The sequence below is a fragment of the Thermothelomyces thermophilus genome, chromosome 1, assembly GCF_000226095.1.
Source record: "Thermothelomyces thermophilus ATCC 42464 chromosome 1, complete sequence".
Taxonomy (NCBI): domain Eukaryota; kingdom Fungi; phylum Ascomycota; class Sordariomycetes; order Sordariales; family Chaetomiaceae; genus Thermothelomyces; species Thermothelomyces thermophilus.
In genome coordinates, this window is record NC_016472.1 from 8,265,309 (window position 1) to 8,280,563 (window position 15,255).

The 15,255-nt window shown below is 57.0% G+C and overlaps 6 protein-coding genes across 6 annotated transcripts; 1 reads left to right on the forward strand and 5 right to left on the reverse strand.

Annotated features, from left to right (window-relative positions):
- Positions 1-208: 208 nt before the first annotated feature.
- Positions 209-2,113, reverse strand: MYCTH_2298579 (uncharacterized protein). The gene is made up of 2 exons (XM_003660313.1): positions 1,194-2,113; positions 209-1,134 (listed from the first exon to the last, which is right to left on the reverse strand). The coding sequence occupies exons 1-2, from the start codon at positions 1,798-1,800 to the stop codon at positions 434-436; spliced, it is 1,308 nt and encodes a 435-aa protein (XP_003660361.1). The 5' UTR covers positions 1,801-2,113; the 3' UTR covers positions 209-433.
- Positions 2,114-2,758: 645 nt separating this feature from the next.
- On the forward strand, positions 2,759-4,811 carry MYCTH_113138 (uncharacterized protein; the record flags this gene model as incomplete). Its single annotated transcript, XM_003660314.1, has 1 exon — positions 2,759-4,811. Exon 1 carries the CDS (start codon positions 2,823-2,825, stop codon positions 4,809-4,811), a length of 1,989 nt encoding a protein of 662 aa, XP_003660362.1. The 5' UTR covers positions 2,759-2,822.
- A 589-nt stretch (positions 4,812-5,400) lies between these two features.
- MYCTH_2314123 (uncharacterized protein) lies at positions 5,401-7,768 on the reverse strand. The gene is made up of 4 exons (XM_003660315.1): positions 7,602-7,768; positions 7,029-7,391; positions 6,476-6,967; positions 5,401-6,420 (listed from the first exon to the last, which is right to left on the reverse strand). The coding sequence occupies exons 2-4, from the start codon at positions 7,221-7,223 to the stop codon at positions 5,782-5,784; spliced, it is 1,326 nt and encodes a 441-aa protein (XP_003660363.1). The 5' UTR covers positions 7,224-7,391; positions 7,602-7,768; the 3' UTR covers positions 5,401-5,781.
- A 262-nt stretch (positions 7,769-8,030) lies between these two features.
- On the reverse strand, positions 8,031-9,397 carry MYCTH_2298586 (uncharacterized protein). The gene is made up of 3 exons (XM_003660316.1): positions 9,286-9,397; positions 8,524-9,166; positions 8,031-8,461 (listed from the first exon to the last, which is right to left on the reverse strand). The coding sequence occupies exons 1-3, from the start codon at positions 9,334-9,336 to the stop codon at positions 8,379-8,381; spliced, it is 777 nt and encodes a 258-aa protein (XP_003660364.1). The 5' UTR covers positions 9,337-9,397; the 3' UTR covers positions 8,031-8,378.
- A 313-nt stretch (positions 9,398-9,710) lies between these two features.
- Positions 9,711-11,480, reverse strand: MYCTH_2314125 (uncharacterized protein). Its single transcript, XM_003660317.1, has 3 exons — positions 11,127-11,480; positions 10,215-11,012; positions 9,711-10,125 (listed from the first exon to the last, which is right to left on the reverse strand). The coding sequence occupies exons 1-3, from the start codon at positions 11,172-11,174 to the stop codon at positions 9,799-9,801; spliced, it is 1,173 nt and encodes a 390-aa protein (XP_003660365.1). The 5' UTR covers positions 11,175-11,480; the 3' UTR covers positions 9,711-9,798.
- A 234-nt stretch (positions 11,481-11,714) lies between these two features.
- On the reverse strand, positions 11,715-13,933 carry MYCTH_2314126 (uncharacterized protein). Its single transcript, XM_003660318.1, has 4 exons — positions 13,505-13,933; positions 12,894-13,188; positions 12,597-12,833; positions 11,715-12,540 (listed from the first exon to the last, which is right to left on the reverse strand). The coding sequence occupies exons 1-4, from the start codon at positions 13,729-13,731 to the stop codon at positions 12,214-12,216; spliced, it is 1,086 nt and encodes a 361-aa protein (XP_003660366.1). The 5' UTR covers positions 13,732-13,933; the 3' UTR covers positions 11,715-12,213.
- Positions 13,934-15,255: the final 1,322 nt, after the last annotated feature.

Consider the following 15,255-nt stretch of genomic DNA (forward strand, 5'->3'; position numbering starts at 1 on the left):
TGGGCCATCGCAGATAAACGGAAATTCGTTGATTGGTTTCGGTATTCCGTACCCATGCCGAATGCTAGTACACTAGTGTAGTGTACTAGTGTATACTACTACATACATGCCCACAGTGGGGCCACACAGAACTCTAAAAACCTTAATATCTGGCAACAAACAGGTGCTACAGAGTAAGCGTACATACATGTACATACCATAGTAGAGGCGAACTCTGACAGAAGACTCAGCTGTCGAGGCATAAATCTCAGTACCTTGCACCAGGAAGGTTGGTAATTTGCGATTAACAAGCACCTTGTTCCACTGTATATTGCCGCAACGCCAATAGTTTTTCTTCAACCCCTTACTACTGCGTACTCCGTAGACTCCTTCAAATTTCCGCTCGCACAGCTTTTTGTATCAGAGAAGACTGATACCACACACGGCCCACCCCTCATAGGTCGGGATCCGGGTCAGAGTCCTTGTGCTCCGCCACGATCACTCCCGTATCCCACATTCTGTTCAACGCATCCCGTGCCATATTGACCGGAAGAGCGATGGACAAGGCGTTCCAAAGCCATTGGCCGCGATCGTTCAGGCGGATTTGCTCCAGCACGACAACCGAGTTCGTCGGGGAGCTGGGGTCATGGCTTGCCAGCATGGCAATGTGCTGAATGATTGCGAACGCATACAGCGTCGGTGGCCTTGCGATGAAGCCCTTGCCCTGCTGATCACGCAACAGATTGCGCCAGTGCTGGCCCAAGCTTAGCAGTCTTGACTCGAGGTCTCGTGAGACGGCGCGCGTGAAACGCCTGGCGCGTTGCGCCTCTGCGGCCTCCAAAGCCACATCGTCTATGCCAATACCGGTCTCATCCAGATCCCCCTCCTGTTCCTCGTTGCTGCTGACGGGGGAAGGCGCAAAATCACTTCCTTCGCTATCGTATTCATCACCGCCTCGGAAATCGGGGGGGTACGCTCGCACCAGAATGTTGAGCAGGGTCTTGCGCATGTCTATCCCGGCGTCTCGCATGGCCCATTTGATATAACCCCGGATGCATCTTACTACAGCTTTCGCGATCTTGTCCTGGTAGCCGATCTCCTCGTAGTCCGTGACTACCTGAGAGAGATAGAACAGAGATTCCATCGCCTTGCCCGCTGTTTTGTGTGTCAGCCAAGCTTGTGATTGTCCACTATCGGTCTAAAGGCTCGCTTACCAGCTACCTCGTTTCCATATGCATGGATGGCGACACGCTTCTTGCTATGCATGGGCGTGAAGACGTCGTCGAGATGCGGTTGAGTGACACCCCACATCTTGAAGCTCAGTCTCCACCACGACGGCATCATGGGGTGAAGGCCGCGCAGATAGATCAGCTTGTGTAGCTTTCTCTGGTCCTCGTTCCAGTCCTCGCTGCCCTCTATGCGATCAACGACACTCTCGTATTCGTCCAGGGTTAGTGGAAGGGTGCCGTAGCTGTCCCAGTCGCTGCTGGTGCTGTTGGTGTCGTCCTCGGATAGCTCGTCGGAATCTCCGTCGTCCGCTCCAGGACCGGCATATCCCGTCTGCGGTTTCTGGTGCGAAGCAAGTGCGGCCTTTTGTGCCCAAGCTAGATTAGGTGCCGGTGCTATTACGCCACCCCGGAGAGCAGCGTCGTCGTCGGCCTCGATAGAAGGGAGACATGGGCTGTCGCATGACATATCGTCTTCGGTCATATCATCCCCAGTTTTCCTAGTCCAATTTGTGTCCTGCATGTCTACATCCGTGGCCTGCGAGTACGGGCTAGACATCTCGAGATCGCCAAGAGCGGTGATTGTGTCCATCATCATCGGTCGATGCGGCGGAGATGGTGTGGTATACTCCATGGATGTACAGTATCTATCACCACTGGGTTGGCAGCAATGGAGAGTTTGACGATGTTGATATGGGACTGAAAGAGAGCTGCTGGACTCGGGTGTGGGTGGTGCGGTCGAGAAGTCGGGCAATTGAGCGTGTTAGTTAAGTGTTCCCAAGGGAGCGATGGGAGCTAGCGGTCGGGTGCAGAGAAAGAAAAGGCACTTCGTGATTTCCATTTCCGTCGCCCTCAGGCCTAGTAGCGGAAAACAATGGCAAGACCGGCAACGCAAACAGAGTGGGACCTGCTCAAGACAAAGATGAACTTGGGCACCTGTTCTTGCAGTTTTGGCTGTTTCCGGCAGCCACGATAGCACCGCCTCGTTCACTAGCTTCCCATGCCTTGAGAACTGACGAATATCGGCGAATAACCATAACCCAGTAGAGTCCGACTTGAGGTAAAGCCCTCGCCTAACAGCGATTGTGCTTCTGTAGCTGCGTCTGCCAACGATTGCTGTCAAATCGAATGTAGGGCTTGCAGGTGCCTAACCGTATACGTGGATCGGCCAAGTGCAGGCTGTGGAAACATAGGAACCAAAGAACACCTTGTAACACTTCAGGCACCGGAAAATCCATGAGAAGTAATGTCAATAGATATGAGCGGTCGCTACTAAACTTTATCACTTAACTTCATCTCAAAACCACGCGGTATTTTTTTTTTTTTTTTAAGTTTGCCCAACCAATGTTGGGGAATCGAGATACCCAAGCTGGGGAATGTGGGCTCGGTGCTTATGTAGTCCCGTCGGTAACGTCACAAGGCTGGGACGCGAGTGGATTGATCAATTATGGGACCGTGCGCAGAGAACGCGCCAAAGATCCTTGTTAGCGCAAGTAACTTGGAGACTTTACAGGCAGTCACATCGTAGGGCGACTTTTCGCTTTCGTGAGCGTTCAACCTACCATCGCGACGCGCACATCTCCAACCACACCTGCTTAAACACCACCAGCGACTAGCATGGCGACAGACTTTAGCCGCTTGACGGTGGTTGAGTTGCGCCAGGAGCTGAAGCGGCGCAACCTGTTGCAGGCTGGGAAAAAGGCGGATCTCATCGACCGATTGGAAGCTTTCGAGAACGAGCAAACAGCTTCAGAGGCTCGCGGCGACAACCCCGTCGGTAATTATAACGGAGCAAATGATTTGCCGCAAGAGCAGAGTGCAGAAGAGCCATCGAACGGCGACCATTCAAACTCGGCGCAGCCAGAAATCACGGCAGAGGCAGCGGAGTCGTTAACAGCTGAAGAGGCGCCGCAAGCTCCAATTGCCAGCCAAGACTCGGACGGCGCACCCGAAGCGGCCAATGAGACTCCTGTTCCGACAAGAGAGTCAGTGATGACTCAAGGTTCGAGTGCTGAAGACGGCGTTGATAAGCCTAGTAACGAGGCGGCACCTGCTACCGATATAATCGTAGACGCTGTTAACCGCAAGCGTCGCTCACGCAGCCCTCCCCCAGAAACTGAGTCTTCCAGGAAGCGGGCACGGCCAAGTGATAGCCACACTGCCGAAGGCGACTTACCTGGCGACAAGAATGATCTCCCCCCGCAAGATCCTGAGGAAGTTCAGCCGATACCCTCTCCGCCGCCGGCGACAGGCAACCACGAAGAATCGCCGGAGTCATCACGGTATGATCGAGAAGATCAGGATGCGCCTACCGAAGACCGCAACCTGAGGCAAGACCGAGAAGTCTCCCCGCAAGCCAACACCACGCGAGCAGCTGCCGACGATCCGATCCCGGATGACGACAGGGACGTTGCGCCAGCACTGCATCCTGCAACAACTGCGCTCTACATCAAAAACTTCATGAGGCCCCTGAGGGAGTCAGTGCTACAGGACTACCTGGTCGAACTGGCCGCATTGCCTGGTGCCGCCCTAGACCCGGATTGCCTTGTTCGGTTCTATCTCGACCAAGTCCGCACTCACGCGTTTGTGAGGTTCACCAGCGTTGCTGCAGCTTCACGGGTCCGGACAGCTCTTCACGGAACCGTGTGGCCCAACGAACGCAACAGAAAGGAGCTTTGGGTTGATTTCGTTCCCGAGGACAAGGTGGGTGAGTGGATTGAGCGCGAACAGTCTGAGGGAGCACGATCGTTTAGCCGCTGGGAAGTTGAATACGTTCCCGACGACAATGGCGTCATTACCGTAAACTTGGTAAACGCAGAGATGGATTCCAGGCGCAATTCCGCGAGGCAGCCTCCCAATCCCCCGCTCCCGACTGGCCCTCCGCGCAATTACCCAGGCGTCGAGGGAGCGCCCTCGGGTCCGCGCGGCCGAGGAACGAATCACTACCGCCAGGCGCACATGCCTCCACCGGCCTTAGCTGGCGCCAGCGCCCGGGGCCGTTTTGAGGACTATGACCGAGGCCGCGGATACAGGACCACCAGGGCTTATCCGCCGCTCGAATACAGGCCCGTCCCCGAAGACGTCGCCCTCCGGCGGCTGGACAACATGAACGCGCACATCACCCGGGACCGCCACCGTGACTTAGGCCGCCCGGACGAGATCAACCGCTACACGTTCGAAGACGGCGACCTGTTTGTTGATCGTGGCAAGGAGGCCTTCATTGGCATCCGCCCTCCGCACCGCGAGCGTGAGCGCCGCCGCATGGGTATCGGCCGTGGGGCCAGCAGCCGGGGCGGCCCTCCCCCTCCCCCTCCCCCTCCTCCGCCTCCTCGCCGTCGCACTCCGTCCCCTCGCTGGGGCTCGCGCAATGATGACAGTTACTACCGCGGCGGCCGCTGGGATGACTACGATCGCGACAACTACCGCGACCGTCGCGATGACCGTGACCGCGACTATGGTCGCGACCGCTACCAGGAAGACGTGCCCCGCTCGCGTCTCGATGGCCAGCCTCTCCCCACTTATACCGGTGGCGGTGGCCGCGGCGGCCGCGGCGCTAGATGGGGTGGTGGTGGTGGTGGTGGCGGTGGCAGGCGGGACCGCTACTAAGAAGTCCCCATGTCTAGACTAGACTCTTCCCGGGGGCCATCTGCGACAGCCGCCTTTCAGTGCGTTTTGTTTTCGAACGGGCAAGAGCTTGTAAGGAGTAGTAGCAGCAACGCCGCGTACATGTACAGAATAATCAGTTGCCGCCATGACGATCAGCAAATGCGGGCACTGGAACGGGAGGGAGGTTTGGGAGGGTGGTTAACTGGCTGGCCCGCGCGAGACATCTCATTGCTTGCCTGGAAGCTCCATAGATGGAGGGAAATTGCTCACATACCTGCCTGCTAACTTCCTGCTTTTGAGTTTCCCATTTGGCCTAGCCCGGTCCAGCATAGGGGAAAAAACCAAACCCGTTTACGATATTGGCGTGGCGAGGGGACAGAACAGGACTATCATAGGGGAACCGCTAGGCGAGCGAGAGACGGTTGGGGAGTGGGCTCGCGGGGAGAATGATGCCAAGGAGGAGCAGTGGCTGATTGATATCAGGTTCCGTCCGCATCTAGGCGGTATTTCTCTGGTTTGCCTTCCTGCCCGCGGCTCAGGCTTTAACAAAAGCAATGACGCCACCGGTTCTGCGAAGTGCGATGCCGGGAACAAGTGAACTGCGGAATAGATTCCCTACCGTTGACACCAAGGTCTCTGCTGCGTTACATGTACCTTTCACTACGTGGAACAACCAACCGTAAGTAGCGGGCATTGCTGGGATGTCACCCACAACAAGATGAAAAGCTAGAAACGGGCCATGCGCGAAGGCACTTTTGAATTCCAATCTGTGTGAAACGATGATGTGGCAATGTCCGATCAAATTAACAACCCTCACCCATCAAACAACCCAAGACCCTCGACACGGCCCCCCCCCCCCCCCTCCGCATACTCCAGAGACAAAATGTCTCAAAAACCATCAGCCAAGGAAGATCAATACTAACGACCCAGACCCACGACCAAACGATGCAAGTGCGTCAACCCAGAAGACTCAAGCAGCATTCGCAACCAAAGGCGAAGGCTCGACACCGACACGCTCCTTGCTGAGGATGTCGATCATCAGCTGCGAAGGCCGGTTGTCACGGTAGACCTTGGCGTTGTCCTTGTACATCTGCACGTTCTCAAGGTACTTGTCAAACAGGTACGAGCTGTCCATCGGGCCGCCCTTAGCCTCGGGGTGGAATTGGGTCGAGAAGATGGGGCGGGTCTTGTGCATCATTCCCTCATTGCTACCATCGTTCAGATTGACAAAGTACTCCTTGAACTCGCTTGGCAGAGTGCTGGCGTCAACGGCATAACCGTGGTTCTGGCTCGTAATGTGGCACTGGCCAGTGGTCAAGTCGAGGGCCGGAATGTTGTGGGCGCGGTTGCCGTACTTGAGCTTGATAGTCCGGGCACCGACGGCGAGAGCGAGCAGCTGGTGGCCGAGGCAGATACCCATGATGGGAACCGACGAAGTCTCCATCAGGCGGGCCAGGTTGTAGACGGTTTCCTGGCAGTGAGTCGGGTCACCCGGGCCGTTGGAAATGAAAACGCCATCAAAGTTGTCGGCAACCTTGTGGATCGGGTAGTTGTAAGGGAAGACAGTGACCGAAACACCGCGGCTGACCAGGCTGCGCAGGATGTTCTCCTTGACACCGCAGTCGATCAGAGCGATGTGGAAAGGTCGCGTTGGGGTTGGCAACGACAAACGGAGCCTTGGTGCTCACACGCTTGACCAGGTTGATGGCACCAGGGTCGACGAAGCCTTCGTCCTCGTCGGCATCGTATTCGTCACCAATTGAGATCCTGGCGAGGGAGGAGCCCTGCTCACGCAGGTACGTGACGATGGCACGAGTGTCGACGCCGGAGATGACGGGGACACCCTCACGGGCGCACCACTCGCTCAGGCTCTCGACGGCCGTCCAATGGCTGTACTTCTCAGCCACGTCGGCAACGACGACACCGGCGCACTGAATATGGGGCGACTCGAAGTACTTGAGGAGGTTGTACTCGTCGCGCTCGTTCGAGGGCACGCCGTAGTTGCCAATCAAGGGCTGGGTGAAGACCAGGATCTGGCCGCGGTAGGAGGGGTCCGTCATGGATTCGGGGTATCCCACGAGCGAGGTCGTAAAGACGGCCTCGCCCGAGATGTTCGAGTTGGCGCCGTAAGCCGTGCCGTGGAAGACGGGGCCGTCCTGCGTGGGAAAGTGGTCAGCGCTACGGCCAACCTCAGGGCCAATAATCCGGTGAACGTACCCTGATAGTCAAGGTAGCGTCGACGCCAGACGCAGCAGCAGTGGCCCTCCTATTGGTCATCGGCATGGCTCTGCCCTTGCTCCCGTCCACAGCCAGCCTGCTGAGGAGGCGAGCCTGGCCCGCAAGGCGGAGGTGAGCCCTTGGGGCAGCATGGCCCAAGGCGTTCGGGAGGCGGGCGGCCAACGAGGCGAACATCTTTGGTGGAAGGTGTTGACGGAAGAGTTAGGTAGGATATCAGGCTTCACGGTCGGACAGGGGTTAGCTCTTAAGCTGACAGGGCTCTCCACAGATGGTCTAGAATTTGGTCAGTATGAAGCGGTGAGTCAGTACCCCGGGGGGCTTGGGCGGACCTGAGAGGTAGTCCTAGCGCGCCAGCACATTAGCATCCGTCCGAAAACCGCAAAATTGTCATGAACAAGCTGCAGCGGCGGTAGAACGGTCAACCAGCCTTTAAAGGCCGTATAACTTTCATATGCCCGACCCGAGTTGGAATCGGGGTCACCGGAAACGCGGAGGAGCGAACGGTGGGGGTTGGAAGAACAGAAAACCACCAGTCCAGAGAGCAGAACATACCTGAGAAGTGAAGATAGAGAAGCGAATTTTCATCAGCGCGGTTTCGCAAGGATGGCCAATTCAGTAAAAGCAAAAGAGCCGTTGTACGGTCGTCGAGAGTACGATGTTCTCGCTTTTCCTCGATCGCAATTCGAGTGTTTCACTCGACTCAAATGTTCTTGAGAAGCGTCGGACTCGACTCAGAAGTGTGGAAGAGAAGGGGAGGAAATGGCGGGAAGGCGAGAAAATACCCTTTTGACGTGTTGGGCCCCACTGAATTTTCTGCCCGGGTCAATTGGCCTGGCCGCCATTGGTTGGAGCCCGCAGAGAGAGGCCGAAAAACGGGAGTCACAGAGGGGCACTTCACTTTCGGCTAGCCACCTTTTGTTGCGGCTTCGGATTATTCGAAGCAGATTTACCCCCCGCTCCCTAGTGTAGTCAAACGTGGGATGGTTGTCTCTTTTTTTTGCTTTTCCTTCCGCTTGAATCCCCGAGATTGATGCTGTCTTTGGGTAAGATCGAGAGCAGCAACTCGGACCTAGAACGTTCCAGGCGAAACAAATTGCGGTGTTGTGATGATGACGATGATGACGACAACGAACGATGGTAATCAAATTTCAATGCTTGCTGCTATGGAGCCTCTCTATCCGTCAGCCCACGGATCCGGGCTCGCAGACTGGATCCGTGTGCAAGCCAAGCACGTGCAGCACGTCTGCGCTCTTCATCGCACAGCATGGCATTGACCCTAATGAAAATTGCGCAAGAGAGAGTCGATTCAAACTTGTACACAATTTCTCTCTAGACAGCGCCGAGCTCCTTGAGCTTGGAAATGAGACCATCCACATCCTCAACCTTGCCGCCGCCTTGCCTGGCGGGTGGTTCTGTAGAGCATTAGCTAGAGTAGACAGACAGGAATGGGGAGGGCTAATCGAGCGCAGCTCACCTGTCACCTTGAGCACCTTGAGCCTCTTCTCCGCCGTGATGCCAAAGTCGGCCAGCGTCTTCTTCTCCAGCGGCTTCTTCTTGGCCTTCATGATATTCGGCAAGCTCGCATACCGCGGCTCGTTCAGGCGGAGGTCGGTCGTGATGACCATGGGCAGTTTCGCGCGCACCGTCTCGACACCGCCGTCCACCTCGCGCGTGACGCTGACCGTGTCGCCGTCGCCGAACTCGACCTTGCTCGCCTGCGTGGCCTGCGGCCACCCCAGCAGGCCCGCCAGCATCTGGCCGGTCTGGTTGGCATCGTCGTCGATGCTCTGCTTGCCGAGGATGACGAGGTTGCTCTTCTGCTGCTCGGCCGCCGCCTTGAGGAGCTTGGCGACGGTTAGGGGCTCGAGGTCCTCGCCCTCCTTCACCTCGACGTGGATGGCACGATCGGCGCCCATCGCCATGGCAGTGCGCAGGACGTCCTGGGCCTTGGGGGGGCCGGCGTTGAAGACGCAGATGTCTTCGACGCCGCCGGGCGCCCTCTTCTTCTCGCGGATCCGCACGCTCTCCTCGACCGAGAGCTCGTCGAAGGGGTTCATGCTGTGCTTGACGCCGGCCGTCTCGACGCCGGTTTGCGTCTTGTTGACGCGCGGCTTAACCTGTGTCGCAGGAGGTCCGTCAGCGGGCGGAGATCCAGAGCGACGAGCGGGGACGGCAATGCTTGTCGTCGCATGGGATTGTACCCGGAAGATGAGATGCAGTTAGATCGTGCACTTACCGCATAGTCAATAACCCGTTTGACGGGCACCAGTATCCGTAGCGCTGACATGGCGAAGCTCTGGCGTTCAATGGCTGGTTGTCGAAGAGAAGAGGGAAGCGTTCCTCTTCGGCCCATGACGATCCGCGACTTGCCTTTGCCGTCCCGGCACCCCGGCTAGTGCCGATGCCAACCTCGGCCAAGCGAGCGCCGGTTGTTGGAGCGGAGCGTTTTCCCTAACCCTAGAACAGGAGAGATCGCAGAAGGGGGTAACACAGCTTGGGTTGAGAGAAGAGAAGAATAAAAAAAAAATGAACAATGGAATTAAAGCCAAACTGCCTTTCGATGCAGTCTTTATGGTCTATGTTCAGTCCGTGTATTTTACCTAAGACACCGAAACTCCGGCTCCCTTCCCCGAAATGTCTCGCCATCACCCTTGCGGTCCCCCCCCCTTCTCCCTTTCACTTCCCACTTTCCTTCTTTGTCACGCCGTCCCCTCCGGCGACGGCGACGGCGACGACAACGACAACACGCTCACCAGTCATCCCACTCATCGTGCTTACTGCTTGGTGCCGGGGCCTGCGCGCCACCCTGTCTCCCGCCCTTCCCCATCGCCGACGTGCCTATGGAGCTTCCACTAGTCTTCCGTTGGTCGGCGGCGGCAGCGAAGTCGTCCCAGAACGCCCGCCTGCTCTCGTCAAAGTTGTTGCTGTTGGCATTTACCGGCCTGTACCCGCTTCCGCTGGGACCCTCGACAAAGCGGTGGAACCCTTCCTGCGCTGTCCTGGCACCGGCCTGCGCGGTCCGCGCCGCCTGGGCTGCTGCGTTGCGGGCTTGTGCTGCGAATTCGGACTCGGATATCTGAAAACCAGTCAACAAGTCAGTATGCAACAGGGCCAATGATCCTGGGTAAAGGTAGACGATTCTTAAGAGTTCATGAAACGACATACCTGTTTCGCAGTCGGCTGGATAAACCCCTCATTGACCGTCTTGGCCGTCTTGGTGACAGTCGACGCAAACCATCCGAGCCCCTTTGTGATGGCCGCCACGGGGTCCTTCTGCAGATCCTCCAATCCCGGGAGCGCCTGCTCATCCCGCCGCGGCCGCGGCGCCGAGTTGCCAAACCCGCTGTACTTGCCGCCCTGGCTCGGCGGCAGGTCGTCCGGCCTCTGCGCGTTCCGCTCGCCCAGCTTGGCAAAGTAGTCGACGTCCACCTTGATCTTACCCCCCGGCGCCGGGCTGTCGCTCCTGCTCCCGCTGAGCGGCGTCCCTGCGCCCGGGCCGCTCCTCGTCGGCGCCGTCGACGAGCCGCCCGCGCTCGGCGCCGGGCTCGCGCGCACGCTCCCGCCCCCGCCGGCCGCCTTGTTCGCCTTGTCCCCCGGCACGTACTCCCTCCCCTCCACCTTGGCGCTCAGCCTCTCCTTCCACTCCTCGCCGACCTCGCCACCATACCGTTCGGCGATGGTCGCGTCGTCCCAGGTGAGCCCCTTCATCTTGGTGTCGGCATGCTCTTCGAAGAACCGCTTCCAGTTCGCGTTGCCGCCGAGCCGCATGCGCTCAATCTCGGCAGCCTTGAATGCGTCCATGGAGATGGACCGCACAAACGAGATGTGGACGCCCAGGCCGCGGTGGACGCCGGCGCATGAGAGGCAGATGAAGATGCCGAATTTGGGCGAGGCCCATTGCGGCGAGGGCGCGTTGCAGTCGCAGCATAGGTTGTTATCGGCTTCGGCTTGGATGGCGACGAGCTGGTAGTGAACGAGAGAGGCTCGAGATCAGCAGGCTGCGCGAACAAGGAACAAGCAGCAACAGGCCAGAGACGCAAAAAGGGACTAGCAAGTGGCGGGAAGGGGTGGGCGTACTTTGGACCTCGTCTCCGGGTCGACCTCCCACATCGCCCTGGAAGCCATTTTGGGCCAGCAGCTGTCGGGTTTGTTGACTGCGCAGCGCTAAGGCGATCGAAGGCGAAAAAAAGAGGACTTGTCGGGCAGCGTGTCACTGCACCCGATACGAGCGAGAATCGAACCAAGCGATACCGTTAAGTTGCCGCTACGCTCAGTCGAGACCCCACAGAGCCACCCTCTCTCTGGCTTGCAATTCCCTCGTCTGTCGAGAAACCATGCAGTCGAACCTTGGAACGTTTGTTTGGTCGCACTTGCAATTTCCCGGGTAGCTAGGTTATTCGCGACAAGGAGACAACGGGTTCTGGACTTTTGGTTGGGCGGGGCCAATTTGTCCAAACCGCCGCAACATCCATGCCTCAAACCCTCGAACCCCTGCAAGAGCCAGTGCGACCTCCTGCCCGCCTCAAGCGAAACAAGACACACTACGGAGTACGGATTACGAGTATCTGTATTCCGTACTTGTATAACCTGCGTACTACCAGCGTTTACCGACACATACCGCATCACCCAATTTGAAATCAACAGGCGACAAATCACACCATAACGATCACAGGGAATCAAGACGTTTCTTATACCCGTTCCCCCGAGCCAGGCGAAAACCGTAGTGTACACGCCTTAAGGTGCGAAACGAAATGAATGAGCGAAGGGGCCGTCCGTCATGTTCTCCACGACTCCAGGAAACGAAACGAAAGTAAGAGGTAGGTCATGAAAAAAATATTAGGGAAATTTTTCTTCGCAGAAAGCAGCAGATAATGGATAACATCCCCGGAACTCTACCGGCAGCGACCCCTTTTTTTTAGAAGCCCGCGCAAATTCCAGGACGCCAGAAGTATCCCCGCCGCGCAATCTCGCTTTCGTGAAAAATCCCGTCTAGCCATTGGCGAAAAAGAAAAGATGTCATCCACCCATTTCCGGTCGTTAAAATATGCACGCGCCCAAAAGTAATACAGACGAACGGGGAAAGTGTCGAATAGAAAAAGCGCGTGCATTCGTATCTCCATTGACGTATGCTGCGTGCTCATCAAGAGTAGAGCATCATCATCATCTAGGCGGCGGTCGCAGCGGGGGCAGCCTCAGCCTGCTCGGCGCCACCGTTGGTGCCCTCCGCCTGGGGAGCCTTGACATCATCATCCGTCTTGTCCGGGCTGTCGATGGCAACCTTGACAGCGATCTCGCGGCCCTCAATCTCCTTGCCGTTCATCTCGGCGACAGCCTTCTGCTGCAGCTCCTCCGACGCAAGCGTGACGAAGCCGAATCCACGGCCCTTGCGGGGCTCGCCGCGAGCCTGTAGCTTCTTAATCATGAAGCGGGGAATCGGGCGCAGGGCAATCTTGGCGGACAGGGGCTGGTAGGCTTCGAACAGCTCCTTGAGCTAGAAGTGTGTCAGATATCATGATTCTCTTCTCGACAAGAATCAGGTCCACGAACCTTCTCCTCGGTCAGGTCATACGGGAGGTTAGCAACCATGACCTTGGTCTTCGAGGGGATGCCATCGGCAGGCGGACCGCGCTCCCGACGCTCGCGGGGCCGGGCCTGACCCTTGCTAGGCTTGCCCTCCTTCTCGCCAGTAGCCTCGTTAGTGACATCCTTCAGCGCCTCGGGCTCGGCGGCGGCCGTAGCACCCGCATTCTGAGCAGGCGCGGCACCCTCTTCCTTCTTTTCGTCCTGTGATCACGTTAGCCGCCTATTTGCGTCTCAACACGCGGACGGTACTAAGCGACTTACACCGCTGGCACGGCCACCACGGGCACGTCCACCACGGCCGCGGCCAGCCCGGCCGCGACCACGGGCAGACTGGCGGCGGCGGGTACCTTCGGCACCACCCTCAGCATTGGCACCCTCGGCCTTCTCGTTGGACTCGGGCTTGCGAGCAAGCTGAACGGAGACCTTGCGCTCCAAGATCTCCTTGCCCGAGAGCTCGGCAATGGCACGCTCAGCCTCGCTGGGAGTCGACAAGTCGACGAAGGCATAACCGACCGGGCGGTCGGTGCGAGGGTTCTTCGGGATGGAAACAGACTCGCTGCAGCAGCAGAAATTAACGGTTAGCAACAGCTCGAGTGCAGTAAGACAGTGGTCGAAGAAAAGTTCAAGTAAAGCACAATGTTGGGTATCCGAAAACAACTGAGGGCGAGATGTTTTGCCAAAAAAAAAAAAAAAAAAAAAAAAAAAAGACAGATTATGAGGATGCGCAAGGGTGTAGGGATGCGGCGAACGCAAGTCTGCCTGGGTGCCTGGGCAAGCAAGGAGCGGTGAAGACCTTGCCGTCTTGCGTCGAGGTAAAACCGCGAGAAAGAAGTAGCCAAGAAAAAAATGGAATAGAAACAGCGGAAACTTACACAAGGTAGCCCTTGAAGAATTCTTTCAACTCCCCCTCCGTTGTCGCATAAGCCAGGTTTCCGATGTACAGGCGGCGACCTTCGGCAGCGCTGGCAAGGACAGCGTCGTTGTTGGCCGACTTGTCATCGGCAGCCTTGCCAGAGATAGAGGTGTTGGCCAGAGCGTTGGTAACGTCATTGACGGCAGTGGTAGCGGCGTCAGCGACTTTCTCCACGACGGTAGACATGGTGACTGATAGAGATGTCGAAGTTGATAAGCTTGGGATGGAGTCGGTCCACAAATTGATGTCGGGTGACGTGCGGCTTGTTTCTCGTCGGTGAGGACGTGAAACGGACGAGCTTGATTGAACTCTGGGTTTGAGGGGGAGTTAGAAGGGTAGCTACGTGCCCTAGAGAGATTGACGGGGGTTTGGTCGAAGGTTGAGGGAGCTTTTGATCGATCCTTGATGATTGACGTGGAGAGGAGAAGGGGAAAAGAGGCGAGGCCAGGCGGCGCGGACCCAAATTCAAATATTTTTGCCAGAGGCGTTCGGGGAAATAGGCGAGGGAAGGCGTGGCGGGCCAGGGTACGTACGTACCTTGGCCTGGTCGAGTGTGGGGCAGGGGCAACGCAGGGGTCTCGATGCTCACCAAAAAGATTGCGCCACTGCAAGCTTCGAGATTGAAACAGCAGTTGGCGTCACTGCTTTCGTTGTAGTGCGAGCAGTGCGCTGAAGGGACCTTTGGGGTGATCCCGCCAATACACCTTTAGAGGGCGTTGGTCTGTCAGCAGGTCTGTAAGCGACACATCGATATAGTTCGCGTTGTTTTTTTGGATGCTCGAACTTCCTATTTTGAAACGCACGAAGTATTGGAGGTCCAAGCGGTCTCTCCTAGTTCCGTGTTGGGCTTGCCGCGACAGGCACAGAGCCCCCAAGAAGCTGCGAACCAGCGAGTTACCCGTGGAAAGAGTGTGGGTCGGTTGGGTAAGAGGTACCAGGTTCTAAAACCAAACCGACGCACCTTGAGGAAGTACGTTAGGTAAGAGATGAATTTGGGCCAAGCTTGCCATACGTGTACAATCTAGTAAGAATAGAAGTGTAGCCCTAATTTCTCCTCTGTCAAAACGAGGCAATCGAAGCGCCGTTGTTCAGAACACCCAGGCCTTGCCCTTGCCCTTGCTCTGACCCTTGGAAGAGCAGCGTTTCCTGGGCCCTGTTCTCAAGAATGGCTGGTAAACGACGCAACACCACCTCGGCTCAAAAGAAGAACACAAAGACACTAGATAGCGCGCGACCGAAGGCATCAAACTGCTTCATATATATGCTGCCTGTGCTCGACAAACCCAACCGAGCAGGAAACGGAGGGTTTAATCCCGGATGGAAAACCTTGGGACAGGTCAGACTGATTCATTCTTAGCTTAGGTGGATGACGGGTCGCCAGATCAGCCATCTTTACTGAGAACCTGAAAGGGTCTAGCTTGGACTCCAAACATGGCTTTGAATATGAACTTCCGACAATCCGGACTGCTGGCCATACCGGAGGATGCGGACCGGCCCGCCAAGGTTGCACGCAGGATGGGAAATTTTCTTGGTGCTTCGTGCACCAGATCATACATCCATCGCTCTTCGTTGAGGCTTCAAACTACCTTACTACTGGAGAGACAGGAGATTGGTATGTACAATACTTTGAAGGAACCTCAAAGTACAACACTACCCTTTTGCCGTAAGGCTATTGTTGGTGTGTGGGCCACCAACTCCGGTGGGGCAGCT